We start from the raw sequence: 20137 nt of genomic DNA, 5'->3' as shown, positions 1-20137 counted from the left end.
TATAAAAACAGACAAGCAGGGTATATGCCCAGTAGTGGGATTGCTGGCTCGGATCAGCTCGCTGCTTTGTGACCACCTAGAGGGGTGGGATAGGGAGGGTGGGCGGGACGGAGACGCAAGAGGGAGGGGATATGGGGATATATGTATATGTACGGCTGATTCACTTTGTTATAAAGCAGAAACTAACACACCACTGTAAAGTAGTTATACTCCAATAAAGATATTAAACCAGACAAGCAACCCACGCTCAGCGTCGGCTTTCCCTGGCTACCAGGAAGTCGGCCAGCTGTTCTTGCAGCGACCCTTCTCTTTAATAAACTCTATCTTCCTCACACAAAAAAAGAAAAACAGAAAAAAAAAAAAAAAAGAACAGCTTAGATATACAAAAACGCCACAGGGAAAAGTTGAATCGTTTTGCGTTTAGAATCTTTCCATTGGTAAGATTCTAGAGAGGGGCGTGTCCCAACGCTCGGCGACACGCCACCCTCCGGACCACAGGGGATCGCGGCTCCGGGCTCCGGAAGGGCGCCCAGGGTGCATCTACCAGAGCGGCTGCGCGACGTTTTTCCGGCGGGACTGCTCGGAGGAAGGTTCTGGGGACAGTCCGCTGGCCCGGCGCCCGGCTTTGCGCGCTCGGAGTCACCGAGAAGACGAGTCCGTCGCCCCTGCCGCCCCTCGCTTTCCCAGCCATGGCCACACGCCTCCTCCGCAGGGCCCTACGCTTGTGGGGCGGCCGCTGTGCGCCGAGCGTGCCGCCGGCATCGAGGTGAGTGCCCGCCCCGCTTCAGCTGCGCGGGCCGGAAGGCTGCAGGGCAGGGCTGCGACACGCACACCGCTCCTGGGGGCTGGGAACCAGACGGCGCGCGCTCAAGCGGCCGGCTGCATCGGCCCCCGGGACTTGGGCTGAGCTGTTGGGGCGAGAGAGGGTGGGAGAAGGGGCTGGGCCTCGCCCCTTGGCTCCCAGAACCTGGGTCGGAGCCACTGGCGCGAGCGCGTGGGCGCCGGCCTAGCAGCTTCAACTTGGTGACAGCCGAAGGGGGGTGGGCGGGCGTCCCTAAATTCTCCCTCTCTGGCCCCAATCCAACCCGTCTGGTTCTGAGGCCTGTGGTCGGCACCGTGAGTCTGCATTTCGAAGAGTTCCTGCGAGACGAGGGCGGGGAGTCACCCCTTGGCCACAGTTGCACGAGGTGGAGCTACGACCTTTGGCCCAGTTAGATCTGTGGCAAAAAGGCACCGCCCCATAGTGAACTTGGGAGCTGGTATTCCACAGCCTCCCAGATCTTGAGAAAAGCACTTGCAGCGACGCTGACCTAGAGAAGTGCCGTGGAGAAGACATCCTGGAACAGGAAAGACCTGGCGACGGCCCGTTAGACGATGAAATTAACTTGAGATTTAACAAATCCTTTAATTAAGTAAATGCAGAGGAATTAATGGAGAGAGTTTCTAAGTGGCTCAGTGACTATTAAGGTAGTGTTTATAAGATCAAAAGCTTCCTGTACCGTCTGACACCTCAAATACAGTCATTGGATAAACAAGCTGGAAGCACCGAGGATTCCGTATTTAATGATAGTGACAGGATGGATAAATTAGCTCATGGCGGCCTTATGGTAACTCTAAGATGCTATGGGAGCAGGAAACAAAACTGCTGCTCGTGAGGAAGGCTGGGAAGGCTTCACCGAGGAGTGACTTTACATTCGGATACACATACTTTTCTAAGCTCTTCCCCGAACTTCATAAGACAGTGATGCTCAATTTTTTTGGTATCAGGACTCCTTTGTGCTGTTAAAATTAGAGGACCTCCAAGATCTTTTGTTTATGTGAGTTTTATTTATGGACATTGATGTCAATAGATATCTACAAAACTGGGAAATTTTACAAATATTTAGTTTACATAAAAGTAACTCATTACATGTTAACATAAATAACATCTTTATGAAAAATAACTTTTCCAAAAAAAAAGTGAGATGAGTGACATTGTTTTTACATTTTTGTAGATCCCTTAATGTCTGGCTTAATATTAGACAGTCTGATTTTCATACCTGCTTCTGCATTGTCAATTGTGATGTTATTTTGGTTGAAGTATAGGAAGAATATTGGAAAAAGGAGGACCTGAGGGACCCTCTGAATAGGTCAGAGACTCTAGTTTTATTATAACAGACTTCTTAAACTTTAATGTGCATATGAATCACTTAGGAATGTTATTAAAATACAGTCAACCCTTGAACAGCATGTATTTGAATCGCGAGGGTCCACTTACATGGGAATTTTTTTCCATCGTAAATACTACAGTACTACACAATCCATGGTTGGTTGACTCTGAGGATGCAGAACCGTGCTTTGGAGGAAGCACAAATATGGAGGGCTGACGGTGGGGTATACATGGATTTTCAACTGCATGGAGGTTGGGCGTCCCTAACCCCTGTGTGTTTCAAGTGTCAAATGTACAGACTGATTCATTTGGCCTGGGATGAGGCCCAAAATTGTGTATTTATAACCAGCTCCCTACCTGAAGGTGCTGGCAGAGACTGTCTCCCTTTTATAATGTAAATGAGGTTTTAAAAATAATGATAATAATAATAAGTAGAGCCTAGCCTGTTAGACGAGTAGCAGTTTAATGCTTTAGGAAAACAATGGACAATTTATTCAGTACAGATTTCCTGGTTTTTATGGGGAGAAAAAGGGCTGATTTATTTTGTACGGGTTCCTTAGTCTTGGCAAAAAAATGGATATTCCAACAAACTTACTGCCAAGTGTTTTGATTTTCTTCTCTCTACATGTTCTCTCTTGAACACTTTTGACTGATCTGAAAATCTCTGTTCTTTCTGGCACTTCTTTCACTTTCCTTTGTCTTGGTGTGTTTTACTTAGAAATGTTCCAAAGATTTCTTTAATGTTACATGGGATATAAAATTTTAAGATCCAGGCAGACTTGGATATAAGTTCCACTCTATTATTTAATTATGTTGACAAATGATTCAGTGTCTTAGAGCGCCAGTTCCCTAGTCTCAGCACATTTTTTTCCTTGAGGAAAAATCCCAAGTATGGACCAATGTGTGCATTATAAAGAAATTGGAACGAGTCATTTCAATATAGGATGAAGTAGATTTTAGTCTCTTTTACTGTAACATTACAGTGGTGTGCAAGGCCCTTGCTCACTGTTGTATCCCAAGTTACCCGAATGGTTCCTAGTACATATTAGGCACTCAGAAAGTATTTGTTGGCTAAATGAATAAATAAGCTATTAAAAATGATGATTTGGCTGACAGAGTAGCAAACCAGAAAAACGTGAAGATAAAAGACAGACCAGGTATAAAAAATGTAATATTAAAAGTTCTCAGCTAAAGGTTACCACTTAAAAGACATTTCAGATTGTATTAACAAATAAAACTCAACTAAAAGATGTATATAAAAGATAAGTCTAAAGCAAAATGACACAAAATACATATTAAGTGTATTAATCAGCTCAGGCTTCCATACCCAAATACTATAGACTGGATGGTTTAACAACAGAAATCTATTCCTCATAATTCTAGCAGCTGGATAGTCCAAGATCAAGGTGCTGGCCAGTTCATTTGCTGGTGAGAGCTCTCTTCCTGGCTTATAGATGGCCCCCTTCTCCCTATGTCCTCACTAGGCCTTTCCTTGTTGTGTGCACACAGAGCTATATCTCTCTCTTCCCCTTCTTATAATGTAAGCCAAGCCTCTTGGTTTAGGACTCCACACTTATGACCTCATTTAACTGTAATTACCTCTTCAAAGCCATATCTCCAAATACCATTACATTGGGAGTTTGAGCTTCAACATGAATTGGGTTGGAGGAAGAGGCAGGCACAATTCAGTCCATTGCATTAAGGAAAGATATATAAACTGGAAAAAAATAATACATTTCAGGGGAAAAAAGATTGAAATAGCCTAATTGCCAATAAACAAGACTGGGTCTTTTCTGGACTAAGAAGAAGAAGAGGAAGAGAAAGAAAAGGGAAGGAAAGGACAGGATAGGATCAGATCAGGTCAGGGTCCAACTAAGGAAGAGAGAAACCCAAAACAATATGATGCAAAACAGAAAAACATCTTTTGGCGATATTTATATATATGATAAAAAGTTTTTTTATATGTGAGCTTAAAAATGTACAAAGTGGTACACAGAGTTTCAAAATCTTTTCAGGCGTACCCCCGGCCGGGGCAGGGGGCGATCTGAAGACCATTGAACAAAAGGAACTACAGAGCAGTCTCTTTTTAAGCTTAATATGGGGGGTGGGGGGGTGTGGGGAGAGGAAAGGTCAGTTTCCAAAGATTCTGAATAATTCTGGACCAATCCCTACAGAGACTGGTGGGCACTTTGATTTTGCTTTACACCCAGATTGTAATGTGGCAATAAAAGTCAACACAGTTTGCATCCTATACACCTGCCATTTGAAATTGTATGATTCTGGATAAACTATTAATGGGGGGGTTACATTATTTTAAAAATAGTACATTACATGAAAACTTATCAGTATTATTCTATTGTACTATTTGAATTTTACATTATTTAATCGGCATCACCATACAGTACTATTCTATATTCTACTTCAGCCCAAACATGTGATTAGTTCTAGGCATGACATCCTCTTTAAGGATTTGGAAGTAAAGACTGAGTTGAATAAGGGTAAACTACTTCTTAGTCTCATCCAATCGAGATAGATCCTAAAGTGCTGCTGCTCAAATTTGAACCAGTTTGTCAAATTGCAGACTCTTTCCTTCATGTTGTTCAGTGACTTTTAATTTGGATGCGAAGAGTAACAATTCACTTAATTTTCTTAATGTATGTATATTTTTAAGATGTTCTCATTCTGGAGGGGAGGAACGTCTAGAAACTCCTTCTGCTAAAAAATTAACAGATATAGGAATTAGAAGAATCTTCTCTTCAGAACATGACATTTTCCGGGAAAGTGTAAGGAAGTTTTTTCAAGAAGAAGTGATTCCTCATCACGCAGAGTAAGTCGCACATTTTCTTTGAAAGTAATGCACGTTAGAAGTCCAAGAAGGACCATTTCCTAGAATGCTCTTCGTTGTTGTCTAGAAAAAGTACTGTGTTCAGGGCTTTATTAACATTTTTACCACTCTTCAGTATAATACTGTAAGATTATGGAATTCTTAAACTAGTTCAAAGCTTCTTAAATGAGTTTTAAAATATGTTGACCTAATCGACTGCCAGTTTTTTCTCCTGCAAAAAATGGGTTTATGGTCCACAACCATGGTGATCTATGTGCAAGTCGCTGCTCAGCAAGGGAAGGAGAGCACTTTCATAGAGAGGAAAAGGAAGTTGGGAGGGCTAGAGTAAACAAAGGGTCCAGGGCTTTTCAATGACTGAGTCTTTCCTGGGAAAGAGGAATCTTTCTTTTACTTGTTGGGCCCTGCTATTGTCACAGGGTGTGAGAGCACCCCCTTTTTAATTACCTTAAATTAAGGGACCATTCCTGAACAAAATCATTCATAAATTCAAAATGTGGCCATTTAAATAATATGAAAAACATTTTTTCTGATTTTAAAATGTTTGTTACTTGCAGATGGGAGAAAGCTGGAGAAGTGAGTAGGGAGCTTTGGGAAAAAGCTGGAAAACAAGGACTGCTTGGTGTCAATATTGCAGAGCGTCATGGTGGCATTGGGGGGGACTTGTACTCGTCAGCTGTTGTTTGGGAGGAGCAGTAAGTATGCAAGCATTTGAAGTTGAGTCTTGTTTCATCAGTTCACTTTTCTGAGTGATGATTTTAAACTGTTTTCTAATCTTCTTATAAGATTGAAAATCCTCTTTTAAGTTGTTAAAATAGGTGCTTCATTTCTAATTGACCCATGAGAACAAATGAAGATTTCAGTTGATAAATGGGCAAAAGATTTGAACCAGCAATTCATCAAAAAAGAAATGAAAATAGGTTTTTTAGATGAAAAAAGTTTATCCTTACTACCAATCAGATGCAAATTAATCTGGAGGTATCATTTTGAGTACAAAAGTTAGTGAAAATGAAAAATCATAATAACCAGTGCTGACAAGGTTGCAGTGAAAGTGACGTGTTCATATACTCTTGGTGATGTTATATATTGGAACAATAAATGCCTTGGAGATTAAAAGCATGGATACATAAAAAATGAAAGTATTTCTGCTCTTAAATATTGGGTTGGCCAAAAAGTTTGTTTGGTTTCTTTCCATAAGATGGCTCTAGTAGCACTTAGTTGTCTTCAACTTCATTCAAAACAATTTTGTTAGATTATATTGTGACAGCTGTCATATTAGCATGCATTTAAAAAAAGACATTAAAATTGGTGAATTTTTGTGTAGCCATTTTAATATTGAAGGTGGAAGAAAAGAAGCAACATTTTTGGTATATTATGCTTTATTATTTCATGAAAGGTAGAAATGCAACTGAAGCACAAAAAAAAAGATTTGTGCAGTGTATGGAGAAGGTGTTGTGACTGATTGAATGTGTCAAAAGTGGTTTGCAAAGTTTCGTACTGGAGATTTCTCGCTGGACGATGCTCCCCGGTTGGATACACCAGTTGAAGTTGATAGTGATCAAATTGAGACATTAGTTGAGAACAATCAATGTTATACCACCTGGGAGATAGCCGACATACTCAAAACATCCAAATTAAGGGTTGAAAATCATTTGCACCAGATAGCCTCATCCACCAGAGGGCAGACAGCAGAAGCAAGAAGAACTACAATCCTGCAGCCTGTGGATCAAAAACCACATTCACAGAAAGACAGACAAGATAAAAAGGCAGAGGGCTATGTACCAGATGAAGGAACAAGATAAAACCCCAGAAAAACAACTAAATGAAGTGGAGATAGGCAACCTTCCAGAAAAAGCATTCAGAATAATGATAGTGAAGATGACCCAGGACCTCGGAAAACCAATGGAGGCAAAGATCGAGGAGATGCAAGAAATGTTTAACAAACACCTAGAAGAATTAAAGAACAAACAAACAGAGATGAACAATACAATAACTGAAATGAAAAATACACTAGAAGGAATCAATAGCAGAATAACTGAGGCAGAAGAATGGAAAAGTGACCTGGGAGAAAAAATAGTGGAATTCACTGCTGTGGAACAGAATAAAGAAAAAAGAATGAAAAGAAATGAAGAGAGCCTAAGAGACCTCTGGGACAACATTAAATGCAACAACATTCGCTTTATAGGGGTCCCAGAAGGACAAGAGAGAGAGAAAGGACCCGAGAAAATATTTCAAGAGATTATAGTTGAAAACTTCCCTAACATGGGAAAAGAAATAGCCACCCAAGTCCAGGAAGCACAGAGATTCCCACACAGGATAAACCCAAGGAGAAACATGCCGAGACACATAGGAATCAAATTGGCAAAAATTAAAGACAAAGAAAAATTATTGAAAGCAGCAAACAAAAAATGACAAATAACATACAAGGGAACTCCCATAAGGTTAACAGCTGCTTTCTCAGCAGAAACTCTACAAGCCAGAAGGGAGTGACGTGATGTACTTAAAGTGATGAAAGGGAAGAAGCTACAAACAAGATTACTCTACCCAAGGAGTAATCTCATTCAGATTTGATGGAGAAATCAAAAGCTTTACAGACCAGCAAAAGCTAAAAGAATTCAGCACCACCAAACCAGCTCTACAACAAATACTAAAAGAACTTCTCTGAGTGGGAAACACAAGAGAGGAAAAGGACCTACAAAAACAAACCCCAAACAATTAAGAAAATGGTAATAGGAACATACATATTGATAATTACCTTAAATGTGAATGGGTTAAATGCTCCAACCAAAAGACACAGGCTTACTGAATGGATACAAAAACAAGACCCACTTCAGACCTAGGGACACATACAGACTAAAAGTGAGGGGATGGAAAAAGATATTCCATGCAAATGGAAATCAAAAGAAAGCTGGAGTAGCTATACTCATATCAGATAAAATAGACTTTAAAATAAAGACTATTACAAGGGACAAAGAAGGACACTACATAATGATCAAGTGATCAATCCAAGAAGAAGATATAACGGTTGTAAATATTTATGAACCCAACATAGGAGCACCTCGATACATAAGGCAACTGCTAAGAGCTCTAAAAGAGGAAATCGACAGTAACACAATAATAGTGGGGGACTTTAACACATCACTTACACCAATGAACAGATCATCCAAACAGAAAATTAATAAGGAAACACAAGCTGTAAATGACACAATAGACCAGATAGATTTAATTGATATTTATAGGATATTCCATCCAAAAACAGCAGGATTACACTTTCTTCTCAAATGTGCATGGAACATTCTCCAGGATAGATCACATAGTGGGTCACAAATCAAGCCTCAGTAAATTTAAGAAAACTGAAATCATATCAAGCATCTTTTCTGGCCAAAATGCTATGAGATTAGAAATCAATTACAGGGGAAAAAACTTAAAAAACACAGACACATGGAGGCTAAACAATATATTACTAAATAACCAGGAGATCACTGAAGAAATCAAAGAGGAAATCAAAAAATACCTAGAGACAAATGACAATGAAAACATGATGATCCAAAACCTATGGGATGCAGCAAAAGCAGTTCTAAGAGGAAAGCTTGTAGCTATACAAGCCTACCTCAAGAAACAAGAAAAATCTCAAATAAACTATCTAACCTTACAGCTAAAGGAACTAGAGAAAGAAGAACAAACAAAACCCAAAGTTAGCAGAAGGAAAGAAATCATAAAGATCAGAGCAGAAATAAATGAAATAGAAACAAAGAAAACAATAGCAAAGATCAATAAAACTAAAAGCTGGTTCTTTGAGAAGATAAACAAAATTGATAAACCATTAGCCAGACTCATCAAGAAAAAGAGGGAGAGGACTCAAATCAATAAAATTAGAAATGAAAAAGGAGAAGTTACAACAGACACCACAGAAATACAAAGCATCCTAAGAGATGCTTTGGCAACTCTGTGCCAATAAAATCGACAACCTGGAAGACATGGAAAATTCTTAGAAAGATATAACCTTCCAAGACTGAACCAGGAAGAAATAGAAAATATGAACAGACCAATCACAAGTAATGAAACTGAAACTGTGATTAAAAATCTTCCAACAAACAAAAGTCCAGGACCAGATGGCTTCACAGGTGAATTCTATCAAACATTTAGAGAAGAGCTAAGACCCATCCTTCTCAAACTCTTCCAAAAAATTGTAGAGGAAGGAAAACTCCCAAACTCATTCTATGAGGCCACCATCACCCTGATACCAAAACCAGACAAAGATACTACAAAAAAAGAAAATTACAGACCAATATCACTGATGAATATAGATGCAAAAATCCTCAACAAAATGCTAGCAAACAGAATCCAACAATACATTAAAAGGATCATACACCATGATCGAGTGGGATTTATCCCAGGGATGCAAGTATTCTTCAGTATATGCAAATCAATCTATGTGGTACACCATATTAACAAATAGAAGAAGAAAAATTATAAGATCATCTCAATAGATGCAGAAAAAGCTTTTGACAAAGTTCAACACCCATTTATGATAAAAACTCTCCAGAAAATGGGCATAGAGGGAACCTACCTCGACATAATAAAGGCCATGTAGGACAAACCCACAGCAAACATCATTCTCAATGGTGAAAAACTGAAGGCATTTGCTCTAAGATCAGGAACAAGACAAGGATGTCCACTCTTGCCACTATTATTCAACATAGTTTTAGAAGTCCTAGCCATGGCAATCAGAGAAGAAAAAGAAATTAAAAGAATCCAAATTGGAAAAGAAGAAGTAAAGCTGTCACTGTTTGCAGATGACATTATAAAATATATAGGGAATCCTAAAGATGTTACCAGAAAACTACTAGAGCTAATCACTGAATTAGGTAAAGTAGCAGGATACAAAATTAATGCACAGAAATCTCCTGCATTCCTATACACTAATGATGAAACATCTGAAAGAGAAATTAAGGAAACACCCCCATATACCTTTGCAACAAGAAGAATAAAATACCTAGGAATAAACCTAACTAGGCAGACAAAAGACCTGTATGCCGAAAACTATAAAACACTGATGAAAGAAATTAAAAAAAAAAAAAGAAATTAAAGATGATACCAACAAGTGGAGAGATATAACATGTTCTTAGATTGGAAGAATCAATATTGTGAAAATGACTATACTACCCAAAGCAATCTACAGATTCAATGCAATCCCTATCAAATTACCAATGGCAGTTTTTACGGAACTAGAACAAAATATCTTAAAATTTGTATGGAGACACAAAAGACCCCGAATAGCCAAAGCGGCCTTTAGGGAACAAAACGGAGCTGTAGGAATCAGACTCGCTGACTTCAGACGATACTACAAAGCTACAGTAATCAAGACAATATGGTAGTGGCACAAGAACAGAAACACAGATCAATGGAACAAGATAGAAAGCCCAGAGATAAACCCCCGCACCTGTGGTCAACTATCTATGACAAAGGAGGCAAGGATATGAAATGGAGAAAAGACAGTCTCTTCAATAAGTGGTGTTGGGAAAACTGGGAAGTTACATGTAAAAGAGTGAAATTAGAACACCACACACAAAAATAAACTCAAAATGGATTAGAGACCTGAATGTAAGACCGGGCACTATAAAACTCTTAGAGGAAAACATAGGAAGAACACTCTTTGACATAAATCACAGCAAGATCTTTTTTGATACACCTCCTAGAGTAATGGAAATAAAAACAAAAATAAACAAATGGGACCTAATGAAACTTCAAAGCTTTTGCATAACAAAGGAAACCATAAACAAGACGAAAAGACAACCCTCAGAATGGGAGAAAATATTTTCAAATGAATCATCGGACAAAGGATTAATCTCCAAAATATATAAACAGCTCATGAAGCTCAGTATTAAAAAAACAAACAACCCAATCCAAAAAATGGGCAGAAGACCTAAATAGACATTTGTCCAAAGACGACATACAGATTGCCAAGAAGTACATGAAAAGCTGCTCAACATCACTAATTATTAGAGAAATGCAAATCAAAACTACAGCGAGGTATCACCTCACACCAGTTAGAATGGGCATCATCAGAAAATCTACAAACAACAAATTCTGGAGAGGGTGTGGAGAAAAGGGAACCCTCTTGCACTATTGGTGGGAATGTCAATTGATACAGCCACTATGGAGAACAGTATGGACGTTCCTTAAAGAAGTAAAAATAGAATTACCATATGACCCAGCAATCCCACTACTGGGGTGGTGGGATGAATTGGGCGATTGGGATTGACATGTATACACTGATGTGTATAAAATGGACAACTAATAAGAAAAAAAAATACATTAAAGCTGAGTGGAAATGTAAAGAAAATTCCTAGAAAAAAGAAAAATCATTTGCACTAGCTTGCTTATGTTAATCACTTTGATGTCTGGGTTCCACGTAAGTTAAGCAAAAAAAAACCTTCTTGACCATATTTCTTCATGTGATTCTCTACCTAGACGTAATGAAAACATTCCGTTTTCAAAACAAATTGTGACGGGCGATGATAAGTGGACGCTGTACAATAATGTGGAATGGAGGTGATCATGGGGCAAGCGAAATGAACCACCACGAACCACACCAAAGGCCAGTCTTCATCCAAGGAAGGTGATGTTGTGTATATGGTTGGATTGGAAGGGAGTCATCTATTATGAGCTCCTCCCGGAAAACCGAACGATTAATTCCAACAAGTACTGCTCCCAATTAGACCAACTGAAAACAGCACTCGACAAAAAGTGTCTGGAATTAGTTAAGAGAAAACGCATAATCTTCCATCAGGATAACACAAGACCGCGTGTTTCTTTGATGACCAGGCAGAAACTTTTACAGCTTGGCTGGGAAGTTCTGATTCCTCCGCCGTATTCACCAGACATTGCACCTTCGATTTCCATTTATTTAGGTCTTTACAAAATTCTCTTAATGGAAAAAAATTTCAATTCCTTGGAAGACTGTAAAAGGCACCTGGAACAGTTCTTTGCTCAAAAAGATAAAAAGTTTTGGGAAGATGGAATTATGAAGTTGCCTGAAAAATGGCAGAAGGTAATGGAACAAAAGGGTGAATACGTTGTTCAATAGAGTTCATGGTGAAAATGAAAAATTTATCTTTTATTTTTACTTAAAAACCAAAGGAACCTTTTGCCAACCCAATATAAAAAATAATATCTATGTACAAACATCATTGCCATGTTAGATCATAATCCCCCAGGTTTGGAAGCAATCTAAATGTCCAGCAGTAGGACAATGAAAAAGTATATTGTAGTACATAAGCAGTTTGTAATATTTTGCAGCTATTTTTTGTGATAAATTTTGTAAGTACAAAATTTATACCATGACTGCAGTTATATTAGAATACGTATATCCTTATGGCAAAGGTCATTTGCTAAAATGAAAGTAGTTACTATGTTAGGGTAATACAGTTATAGGTGGTAAATTTTTTAAAATGTTTTATCTTTTTTTTCATTACATACGTGATCATTGAGCTCTGCTAGAGCACTGTTACTATGTTAGAGCCAGAAATTAAAAGGTTAGTAAAAAAAAAAAAAGAGAGAGAAAACCTTCAGAAACTTCATAGGTTTCCGAGGAGACAATCTATTACCACATAATGTGATAGGACCTTTAGTACTTTGTTGTTGTTTTCTAATTGAGAAATCAAAGAACTAAAAAGAGAACAAAATAACTATGTTGTGCCTTAAACTGTCTTCTCTTTTTTCTTTCTAAGAGCATATTCGAATTGCACAGGCCCAGGTTTTAGTCTTCATTCAGATATTGTCATGCCCTATATTGCAAACTATGGCTCAGAAGAACAGATTAAGCACTTCATCCCCCAGATGACTGCAGGGAAATGTATTGGTGCCATAGCAATGACAGAGCCTGGGGCTGGAAGGTAAATCAACATTTGGTTGGTTTTGAAATGCTGGAAGCGATGCCTTAACAGCAAATGTTTTCTCAGTACCTGCTTTATACAACACTCTGAGTGATATGCTAAGACAGATACAAAGATGAACACATTGTCATTTCCAACCTTAGGTAACTTCAAATTCCAGTAGGAAAATAAGGCCTTATCATATACGAATAACAACACAGCAGATTGTATTTTATGTTGTATGTGAGATATTAACATAGTGTGATGTAAATAAAATGTTAGAATATGTGTTGAATTGGGGGCATGTTGAATTTTAGATGTGGTGTGACATTTCACATGGAAATGTCCAGCAGGCTATTAAAAATATGGATTTGGAAGTCTGGATACAGGCTGGGGGTGGCAATAGGATTTAAAACCATTCATAGATAAGAAAGAATTGAAGCAATGGAAATGAATAAATCATTTAGTCATTTGATGGTTACTTAATAAGTGCCTTCCGTGTGCCGGGTATACAGTGGTAATCAAACCAGATGTGGTCTGTGTGCTTGTTGAGGAGAAAGACAAGAAACACGTAAACAAATATATTTAAATTATGATAAGTACTATGAAGGAGACAAGGTGCTGTGTTAGAGACTCATGGTGCATGTGTGTTTGGTGGGAAGGGAAAAACTCATATTTAGATATGACTGCTAGGGAAGACCTATAAAAAGTAGTTATATTTAAACTGAGATCTGACCGTTGAGAAATTTGCAAGAGCAGCCATGTGGTGGGACCTGATCCTCAAGGGGTAAAGTGAAAGGATGAAAAGGAGACCAAGAAGGAAACCTTGGGCATTGCATTCCATTTGGAACTGTACAGAAGATGTAGTGACAGAGACAGAAGGATTGAGTTCGAAGGAAATCTAGACAACTGCTATTTCATGAGCTTGAGGGGAAGTGAGTTTGAAAAGGCAGTAGGAGAGGAGTGAGAAGTTAGTAATGTCAAGGCCACAGAGATGTTGAGAATTGAGAAAGAGTCATGGCAGCCAGTGGTGATCTTTTGATTGTGATTTCAGGAGAGAGGAGAGGCAGAAGTTACTTTCGAAGGGAGTGAGATGGGGTATTGAGAAAACAGAGGCAGAAAAGACAGACTGATTTTTTTTTCAGAGTTGTGTGTTATATGGCGAAAGAAAGTGGAGAGAGGGGACAGTAATTTGACAAGCCAGCATGGTCAGGGAAATGGCTTATGTTGAAGAGAGCAGTGACTAACAGGCCAATGGGAAACAGGCAGTGCAGAGGAAGAACTTACAGATGTGGCAGAAGCAGTAACTGAAAATTCAAGACTTGTTTCTGCAAGATCAGGCCCCGATATTTTAAAATTTTTGTCAGTGCTGTTTATTTATTTATTTATATGGCTGCGCTGCGGCATGCAGGATCTTAGTTCCCCGACCAGGAATCGAACCTGCACCCCCTGCAGTGGAAGTGCAGAGTCTTAACCACTGGACGGCCGGGGAAGTCCCAGTGCTGCTTATTTTTAAATGTCTTAGTATGCCATAGTGTTACTTGGCAATTTGCTTAAATTGTACTTATCTTTCCCAGATATAAATCTATAATTAAAGGACAATATAGAAATTTAATTTTGCCAAGATAAAAAGGTTTTGTTGGGAATTCCCAGTGGTTAGGACTCCGTGCTCTCACTGCCAGCGGCCTGGGTTCAATCCCTGGTCAGGGAACTAAGATCCCACAAGCTGCACGGTGAGGCCAAAAAAAAAGAGTTGTATTTACTTTTTTGCCTAAAAATGTGACCTGAAAGAAGTAGGAATTTAATCGTCTTCCTTTGCTTTTAAGATAACTCTCTAAGATAACTGGCCTAATGACCAATATTCTGATTGCATCTCCTTAGCTCACGGTCAGTATGTTTTAGTTCCAACCCACTGTATGTCAGCTCTCACCTAGAGGCAAAAGTATCAGTGAGAGATCTTGATTTATCCCCAACTTAAACACATACCCACAAAGGCTTGCTTGATTTGTGTTTTCTTGAAAATTCTCTGTGCTTCTGTAACAAATTACACAAACTGGGTGGCTTAAAACAACAGAACTTTATTCTCTCACGGTTCTGAAGGCCGGAAGTCCAAACTTGGTATCAGTGGTCCCAAATCAAGGTATCAGCAACCCCAAATCAAGGTATGAGCAAGGCCACAGTCCCTCCAGAGGTTCTAGGGGAGAATCCATTCCTTGATTCTTCCATCTCCTGGGGGCTGCCGACATTCCTTGCTTTGTGGAATCATGACTCCAATCTCTGCCTCTGTGGCCATGTTGTAATGTCCCTCTTTAGTCTGTGTAATCTCCCTCTGCCTCTCTCTCACAAGGACACTTGTGATTGCATTTAGGACCCATCTAGATAATCCAAAATTATCTTCCTATCTCAAAGTCCTAAATGAATCACATCTGCAAGACCCTTTTTCCTTATAAGGTAACACTTAACAGGTTCCAGAGGTTAGGACCTGCTATCTCTAAGGGTCATTATTTAGCATGATACAGAGAGTGATAAAGTGCCATGGGATATATAATATAAAGTCCATGTACAAAAAGGAGAATCAGAAAATTTTCACAAAATAAGTGATGTGGACTATTTAATATATGATGCTCTTCATTGTAGGATATCTTTGAAAATTGGAAGTGGAAACTACCTAAGTCTTCAACAATAGCAGATTGCTTTAAAAGATTCGTGATGAATCCAATGCATTTGGTTTCAGGTCCCTTCCCTGATCTTTGGTCATGATTGAGTTTGTCAATGTCCCCCTTAATTTCTAGTTTTAGAAATCATACTTCATTACTTTATAGTGTATAAGAGAAGGATATCAGATATCTACCCCCTTGAGTTCTAAGTGGTTGTATCACCATGGCATGGGGTCTAGAGAGGCATGAGGCAGTAGTCACAAATGGGGCAGTTCATGGGACCTGTGGAAGCCCTGGGACGTGTTTAATTTGGTTAATCTATTTAATTTAAAAACAAACCTTGAATCAACTTTAAAAGCCAGAAAAATGTACATAAACATCCATATTCCTGGATTTTCTTGAAAATTTGGAACATCTGACAATACTATGTTTTTCTTATTTCTGATTCCTTATTCCTATTGGCTGGGACATAGTCCTTTAGATGGGATATGAGTTCTCCAGTCTTTTAGATGCACCACCACTTCCAGTTGTCTCCCTGAAACCATCTATTTTTGAATCCTACCTGCTGGATTTCCTACTGTAAAAAAATCTCTCTTAAATCTCTCTTAAAAGATAAATGAAGAAGGCTGTCAATGTTTCCAAAAAGTGAGACGGAATACTTACTTGTGGAAATAAAGAATATTCTTGTGTGTTTAAAAATATATATCATAACAATAATTCATATGATGAAATTCTGTGCCACTAATAAAAGTTTTCTTATAGAAAAACATTAGATATTATTAAAAGATCAGGATCATATGTATGGTTCCAATTTTATAAAAATACATATATGTGTGTATCTGTTTCCATAGAAAAATACTGGAAGGTTGTATTTTTTAAATGTTTATTACAGAAGGTAAAATTTTTTTTAATTTTTTCATTTTTCTCCTTTGTCTTGAATATTGCCTGTATTTTTCATATTTAAATTATGAATATTTGTTTAGTTTATATCTAGAAAAATAACCTATTCTACTTGTAGAGCAGGCTTGGTAGAGGACGTGGCATTTGAGACATAGCTGCTGTGTGGCTTGTGGGATCTTAGTTCCCTGACTAGAGATTGAACCTGGGCCCTCAGCAGTGAAGGCATGAAGTCCTAACCACTGGACCACCAGGGAATTTCCGACATAGTCTTTTAAATAGCTAAGCTTTTGAACAGTAGAGATAGGGGAAGGAACCAAAGTGAACAAAGACAGGAAAGGTACATGGGCAAATAATCTGAGGTATATAGTAGGCATTGCAATGTCTTCTGAGTCCAGTTTGAGGGTCTTGGATGCTAGTTGGGCCGTGTTATGCTCTATAAAATCTGGTTAGTCTATGTAATCTCAATAAAATATTCATTTGTATAAATAGTTTAGCATATGTCAGACATGACTTTTCAGTGCATTTGTGTGAACGTTCCTAATATTAGTTAAATGTCAATTTTTATAATGGTGTAACCAGTTTGAATTATCACAATAGATACATACTTACATAACATTTGCATAGTTCATTTATTACCAATTAATGAATTTTTTATCCTCTCAATTATAGTGATTTGCAAGGAGTGAGAACAAATGCCAGAAAGGATGGAAGTGACTGGATTCTCAATGGAAGCAAGGTGTGTAAAGATGGGCTTCCATAGCCCTCCTCCCCGGAGTCATGCTCTGGGTAACAAAGGCTCAAAGACTACTCATCATTGAGTCTCTCAGATCTAGGGACTCACACGGGAATTGAGTTTACTTGAGTTGGCACAGGAATTGAACTGCTTTGTTTTGGAGACAGTAAGAATTGTACAAAATTTATGTTGCGTGAGATCCATTCCTCTTCTATGTTCCTTTTGCATGCCCCCTCACTAACATGAAAAACGTTTTAGCTTCCAAACAGCCCTTATCAAACCAGAAAAGGAAAAGGTGAGGTTCACATTGTCCAAATAGGGGACAAACAGTTAATAGTTAATGAATTTGATGTTGATAAGAAGTGGAAGAAAAAACTTATAAATAAATATCAAGAAGAGTTTCAAAAGATTTTAGGAAAGATATTTCTGATGGAATTTGAGAGCCCTTCAACGCTTCTGAGCCTCACATCAACCCACTGATAAGATTGGAGAGCACCTCTGATTAAGGTTACAGACAGGCTCAGAAGTAAATATATCCTTCAGAATCTAATATCACTGATGGCAGAGGTTTTTGTTTACCTAAAACTGCGTCTGGTATACACTCAGTAACTATTTGTTGTTGACTGAATATTAAGTGAAGAAAAGATATTCATTGTCTACACTAAGGAAATCTTGCTAAAAATGTTTCAAAGCCTGGTGAAGAGCTAATTTTTGTTTTTTTTCTTTCAACGTTTAAAAAATATTGCTTATTAGTTTTAGACTAATACCTTTGCATTTGCAAAATCACAAGCTTGAATGTTGTGACACTTAAATTGCTATGAAATCTAAACAGTCACTTTCCGTACTTACATTGTTAAGGACTAATAACAGTTTGTGGACTGACAAACTGTTCATCAGTCTGATGAATACGTTTTGAGTAGCCCAGTTCTAAAGACCATTCCATTATCAGTTTCATAGTTATTATACAGAAAAACAATGTCTGTGATGTCAAATAAATTTGGAAAACATGCTCTACTTCTCACTTTCTGAGAGGCTGATACGCATCATGAACTTCTAAGAGTTGGATATAGTATGTCTTTTGCCCTAGGAAATTCTCTTTTTATAGACTTATCTTGAGTTACTGTTGTTTTTCAAATATACTTTATGAAATATTCATCTACATTATTCATACTAAGGATTATAATAAAGCACTAACTGTGATATATAGTCAATTAACTCTTTGCACACAGAAGGCTTGTTTTGACAGAAGAATAGGGTATTTGGTCAAAAGTGAAATGGGAACTACACTCTTCTATGACTCCAGCTTTCTAAGCAGGCCCAGTCTGCTCAATTAGACTCTTCAGTGGGAACCACCCAGGAAAGTACCTCTGATTTTCGAAAATTCTATTAGGAAAAACAAAAACTTTAGAGGAAGCAAAAGTAAAAGAATGAGTAAGTAAATATACTACATCAATAAGATGATCTAATATGCACCCATTAAAGCATCAACACAAAATTTTTAGTGGTATAGGAAAATAATTATATTAAGTGAAAAGATGATACTAACATTTAAGTGAAGTATGCATATAAAATGTAAATATAGAATAATTTCAACTATATTAAAAGAAAAAAAGACCAGAAAGGAAGTTCACAATGATATTTATATGATGGACTCATGGAAGATTTGTTTTTCCCTTTTTCTTTATAACACTTTTTCTTTATGTACTATCTACACAACATCTACAAAGAGCGTATGGTATAGGCATTCAATACCAAAAAATAAAATAAAAATAAAAAAAAATATTGACCTCACTAGTGTTAATCTCAGCCCTATTAAAAGTTTTGACTGTCATAATTAGGAAAGAAATCAAGAAAGCCCTTTCTTACAAAGAGAATTCTCTTATAATTTTATTAGGAAAGAGGATCAGTCATGGTAGAAATACTCACATTAGATATTAGTAACATAAAGGTACTAATTCCTGGGTGTTCTGTGATTAAAAACAAACAAAAAAGCACTATTTCAGCAATTCAACTGTGGCAACTACACAAATGGTCATTATTATCTTAGACAGTTAGGAAATTGGGAGACCTGAATGGTTTTTGAGGAAGAGAGTGGTGTAATGGAGAAACACTGTAGAAAAAATTTTTACCATGATTTTTTTTTTTTTTTTTTTTTTTTGGCCCGCTGTGTGGCATGCGGGATCTTAGTTCCCTGATCAAGGATCACACCTGTGCCCCTGAAGTGGAAGAGCAGAGTCCTAACCACTGGACCGCCAGGGAATTCCCTAGAATTATTTTTGAGGAATATATTTTTCTCATTTATTCAACAAACATCCTTGAAGGCCTCCTATATGCCAAATACTATACTAAGCACTGAGGATAGATATATGAATAGGAAATAGTCCCCGCCCTCAAGGAGCTCCTAGTACAGAGAGATGTTGAGAGTCTTTTATTATTGTGTCACTTACAACCATACCATCATCATTGCCTTCATTTGCTGTCATGTAGATAACACTAACATCACTGGCCCACTTCCCATTATTTGTAAGAATCAGTGCTCTGGATTTTACAGCATAAATCTTATTATAAAGGACATGGATGGTAGGTGATGAGAGTAACCAACACCATTGTATACCTGTACTATTTCAAAGGGACAGAGACAAAATTAGATCATTTGAATATAGCTTGGAAAATGCTAAGATGATGGTAAATTCAGGATGCTATGGGAACACTTAACCCAGCTTGGGGAATTTGGAAAGACGTTTTGTTTTTGTTTTTTTCAGTCGCGCTGCGTGGCTTGCAGGATCTTAGTTCCCTGACCAGGGATTAACCTGCGCCCTCGGCAGTGAAAGCGTGGAGTCCTAACCACTGGACCGCCAGGGAATTCCCTGGAAAGACTTTTTGGAAGAGGTGATGTCTGAACTTTGTCCAGGTTGAGTAGGATTCATTGTAGCAGAGTTGGGAAAGAGCCACCCAAGTAGAGGAAACAAGATTTCCAAA

At 38.1% G+C, this 20137-nt stretch overlaps 1 protein-coding gene across 1 annotated transcript in view; it reads left to right on the top strand.

The window, feature by feature from the left end:
• Positions 1-203: 203 nt before the first annotated feature.
• The window catches only part of ACADL (acyl-CoA dehydrogenase long chain), a 41149-nt gene continuing 21215 nt past the window's right edge, over positions 204-20137 (top strand). Inside the window, exons 1-5 of the mRNA XM_082840935.1 lie at positions 204-766; positions 4821-4976; positions 5549-5686; positions 12725-12889; positions 17095-17161. Of these exons, the coding sequence (XP_082697061.1) occupies positions 690-766; positions 4821-4976; positions 5549-5686; positions 12725-12889; positions 17095-17161 (603 nt within the window). The 5' untranslated portion in view covers positions 204-689. The remainder of the gene's footprint in view (positions 767-4820; positions 4977-5548; positions 5687-12724; positions 12890-17094; positions 17162-20137) is intronic.

This window comes from Leucopleurus acutus (assembly GCF_964270905.1).
Source record: "Leucopleurus acutus genome assembly, chromosome: 6".
In the NCBI taxonomy this organism is placed as follows: Eukaryota; Metazoa; Chordata; class Mammalia; order Artiodactyla; family Delphinidae; genus Leucopleurus; species Leucopleurus acutus.
The sequence above is the reverse complement of the archived record's forward strand: the minus strand, read 5'-3'. Positions and strand labels throughout refer to the sequence as shown.